This window comes from Lycium ferocissimum, chromosome 5 (genome assembly GCF_029784015.1).
Source record: "Lycium ferocissimum isolate CSIRO_LF1 chromosome 5, AGI_CSIRO_Lferr_CH_V1, whole genome shotgun sequence".
Taxonomy (NCBI): Eukaryota; Viridiplantae; Streptophyta; class Magnoliopsida; order Solanales; family Solanaceae; genus Lycium; species Lycium ferocissimum.
In genome coordinates, this window is record NC_081346.1 from 74,644,073 (window position 1) to 74,648,936 (window position 4,864).

At 30.6% G+C, this 4,864-nt stretch overlaps 1 protein-coding gene across 1 annotated transcript; it reads left to right on the forward strand.

Moving 5' to 3' along the window:
• The first annotated feature begins 872 nt into the window (after positions 1-872).
• On the forward strand, positions 873-1,544 carry LOC132058036 (putative F-box protein At5g62660). The gene has a single exon (XM_059450604.1). The coding sequence runs from the start codon at positions 873-875 to the stop codon at positions 1,542-1,544; it is 672 nt and encodes a 223-aa protein (XP_059306587.1).
• The last annotated feature ends 3,320 nt before the right edge of the window (positions 1,545-4,864 follow it).

The following is a 4,864-nucleotide window of genomic DNA, read 5'->3' on the forward strand; positions in this document are numbered from 1 at the left end:
AATTTAAATTCCCGCATAAAAAATTTGGGGTTCAGTTGAACCCTACCTTGTAGGCTTGATACGCCTCTGGTTGGGGGGGCCGGGCGGGGGGGGGGGGGGTGGCGAGATGTTTAGGATTGGAACGTATATAGAAAACTTTCAGCAACTATGAGGTCATAATTAGACAGTTCATTTTCCAACCAGGAAATAAACATTTCTCCAGGTAGAAAAATGGTGGGAATATTTACAAGTTTTGATCAACTTCCAGAAGATATAATCATGGAGATATTCTCAATTCTGCCTGTGAAATCTATACTGAAACTCAAATCTGTCTGCAAATACTGGTACTTACTCATTCAAACTCCAAATTTTATTATCAAACACTTTTGCCACAAAACCAATCATGCAATTCCATTTGTTCATATCTATTTCTTGGACAAAAACCAATTATCTCTCTCAAATAATGAATACCCTTTACTCCAAGATTTTTATCTCCACAAATCCACTTCTTTAAAGCCAGTGATTGGCCCCTTAAATGGCCTCTTTTTTGTGCACAATCTTGATAAGAATGAAATGGCTCTGTGGAACCCCGCAACAGAGGAAATCAAGAAAATAACAATATCTAGTCCACCTCTTTATCCTTCGCTCCCGTATCAAATCCTTAAAAAATGCACTACTTCCAAAGGTTCCGGCATGCACCCGTCGATATTTTTGAAGAGTTTGAGCAACACAAATTTTAGCGCATGTTCTTTCAATTCTCCGAAATGTGTTGTCGCGCGTGTCGGATCCTCGGAAACACACTGTTCAAGGGTTGTGACACACACCCGTCGATATTTTTAAAGGGTCCAAGCGAGAGAGATTTTAGGTCTTATGCTCATCATTTTGGTTTTGGAATGGACCCTTTGAGTAAAGATTACAAAGTTGTATGGATAAGAGATTACTTTTGGAAAGAAGAAACATTTACAAGAAGTGCATCAGCTGTTGTTTCAGTGTATAGACTAAGTACTGATTCTTGGAGGCATTTTGAGGACACTACATTTTTGAGTAGTCATATAGTTATGTCATATTTTGATTCATATCTTGATGGATTTTATTACTGGAAGAAAATTGATGCTGAACAGAACTGTGAAATTCTTGCATTTGATTTTAGAAATGAAACGTTTCAAGTTATACAAACTCCAGATGTGTTCAATTCAAATTTGGGAACACTTGGTTTGTATGATGGTTGTGTTTCTATGTTCTTTCATTTTGTTGTTCAGAGCAAAACATGTATTGAGATTTGGGTGATGGAAAGGTTTGGATTTTGGACTAAAAGATTGGTTCTTGAATCACCCTTGATAGTTGAAAGACCAATTGGATATGGTGCCAAAGGGGAGATTTTTCTTGAAACTACATCATCAAATCTTACAATGATTGATCCAAGAACACAAGAAATTGCTAAGTGCACTGAACCACTGGGAAATAATGGCTACTCTTTGCAAGTTCTTGGGTACAAGAAGAGCTTAGTTTCCATCAAGAAATTGACCAGTAGTAACTTAACCAGAGGTCTGGAGTTCGAACTCTGAGAATGGAAAAGTTCTGATAAGGAGCACTTCCTCCTTTAATGAATCTTACTACGTGAATCTAAATTAGTCAGAACACTAAAGCGAGCACCGGACATTGGGGCAAGCAAAAAACACTTGCTATGATTGATTCAAGAACAAAAGAAATTATTGAGTGCCTTGGAGGCTTAACCATGTGAAACGTCTACTCTTTGCAAGTTGTTGTTGACAAGAAGAGCTTAGTTTCAATCAAGAAATTGACTAGGAGTAACTTGAGAATAAGCATATAATCTTCTGGCATTTTCTAGTAATTTTACTTTCTTTCACCTATTCTTAATCTACTTATGGTTGTTTTCTAGGTGTACCATTGATCACTAATTATACTGCTCCAGAAAGGGTACATAATACAAAATATTAAAGGTGGAATTCATGATGATATGTTATGAATTACTCCATTATTTTTGTGCTAATTGAGAACTTTCCAAGGACCAGTATTGCATGGTTCAAAATTCGGCAAATAATGTGCTTGTTCTTCTATCCTTTTCATACTTAAATACTGTGCTTTTCGTTTGCGGTAAATTCTAAGTTGCCCTCTTATCCCTAGATCAAATTTGAGTTATTCATCAATAGTTAGTGAAGGAAAACATGTATCCACTCTTTCTATAGGTAATAATTTATTTCTTTGCAAGAAGGCTAAATTTCGATATTTTTCTTGTACGTTGGAGTATTAGCAAGCCTTTTTTTTTTTTTTTGATAACCAAGAAATTGTCGAGAGTAGGTGGTACACAATTTATAATAGGTTTGCCTCTAATTGTCTTCACTTAATTGTGAGACTTTTTATCTGCAAGAACCGACAAATCCCGCTGCACTCTTATTACTAAACTAAAATTTGAATTGTTAATCAATAGTTTGGAATTTGGATTAGTTAGAAAAGGGAAACATGTATTCATAGCATTAACCAAATGGTAAAAATGAAGGTCAAAAGAAGGATTGGAAAATAATGAGAGAAAAACTTGAATACCTCAAAACACATTGACACATGTTACAAAGCCCTATTTTTTAGTAGTCTATCTAACATTTTTTAAAATTTTAAAGTTTGTCTTTCGATGTATTGTACATAAACGCACACAAAAAGATTGTATGTTTTTTGTGCTTTTATTTTTGGGCATCAGTGTGGAAAGAAATACAAAAATGGAGCAACGACAAATCTGCATTTATGAGATGGCCCTTTATTTTTAATATAAAAAAAATAAAATTTTCTACTAAGTCTACCACATTTATTGCTCGAGGGCCTTAAGGATTAAACAAATTGAAAATTTAGTGCTGTTTACTGAATATCTTCTATCAAATTGCATACCAACAGACAACATAAAACTTAGTAAGAGCCTGTTTGGAAAGCCACCTGGTAATTGGAATTGGTGTAATTACTACATAATTACCATACCTTATATTACAATAGATCTGTTTTGTTTGTATATTTGTTTATGTAATTAATTACATAGTGTAATTACAAGCGTCTTGAATTGCGCAATAATTGCACCTGATTAATTTAATTTAAAAATAAAATTTAATTATAAAAAATTTAAAATTAATATTTAAAAAATATGTGCCATTATAAATAATATTAAGTTAGTTATTTAATAATACATTGTTTCTTGAAAATATGTTAAAATAATCATATATTTGTAACTAATATTGAAAAAATAATTGATATATAATTTCAAATTAATAATATTTTAATTTAATTGATTATAAAATTAAAAGCATACCTTTTTTGAGAACATTATGGGATTGGATATTTGACAAAAATAAATATTTATAAATATAATGCCATAACACTATTCAAATGTTTGACAATAATTCCAAAAGAAAAATAAACAACATGCAATATGAAATAACAAGTCAATAGTACTAAAGCAAATATTTTTAAAATCGAAAATATAACCTAAATTCAAAATCTAAAGAATATTTTTAACATAATACCCTTATGTCAAATTCTAACGTATAAATGTAAGTAAGTTTAATATGATAAATACTCCAAAAAAGAAAAATATAAGAATAACCTCATTCACAAATTAAATTCTACTTTAATAACTTCACTTTTTATATGTGTTTGCTAATGACTCATTCTTTCTAATATTAAGAGATGTAGTTTCAAAAATTAGAATATTAACACGGTTATGCTAAATGAATAAAATCAAAAAAAAAAAATACAACTTATATGGAACCAAAAAGTAAAGGTTGGAATGAGAAGAAAGGAAATGAAATATAAATTCATAAAAGAAAATATATTTTAAAAAATACAAATAATTAAAAAGTAAAAATAAAAAAGAAATTAAATAATAGAAATAAAAATAAATTAAAAAAGAAAAGAAATTAAATAATAGAAATAAAAATAAATTAAAAAAGAAAAGAAATTAAAATAAAACTAAAAAGAAATAAACTAAATAAAGGTTTTAATTACACCCTCTCTCACTCATGGTCCCATTCTTAATTTCTTTTGACCTTCATTCTCTTACATGGAGGCTTTCCAAAACAGCCACATCCATAGATATATATTATGTGAATATTTGAATAATATTTTGAAGATTATTTTCAAATAAATGTTTGTTGTATAATTTGCAGATCCATCATTTCAACTTTAAACTTGAATTAGAAAATTTAAAATTCTGAAAATAGGTTTAAGGAGTACTCCAGAGTCCTCCACTTTTTTTTTCCACACTGATCTCCAAAAAGAAAAGAAAATCATCAAGCTTTTTGTGTACCTTTATGTAATTAAATATAACATTGAAAAATCCAACTTCTAGCTAAAAAGCAAAGAAGACCTCAAAACATGTGTCATTTGTCTTTGGAGGTATTCAAGTTTTTTGTCTCAATATTTTCCCATTCTTAATTTCTTTTGACCTTCATTTACCATTTGGCTTATACTATGAAAACAAGAAGTTATCACTGTTAAAGGTGAAATGGTGAAAGTACAAGGGAAAAAACATGCTAATACTCCAACATACAAGGAAATATATGGAAATTTAGCCTTCTTGATTTTTTTTTTTTTTAGGATGACGGTCTTGAAATCTTTGTGATCTAAGGTCACGAAATCAATCTGTGGAATCAGCCGGCGATGCTTGTGTCTTGATAGGTTGTCTAAGTTACATCTTTTGGGGTACAACGCTTCGTTGTAACCGTGTGAATAAGAAATGTTTCTTGCACCGGACTACCCATCGTGAAAAGCATGCATAACTAACTAATCCAAACAATTGACCAATAACTCACAACCTTATGCCACTAGATCTAGGAGATTTTGCCATATAAAAAAAATAATTAAGAAAAATCTTACAGTAAATATA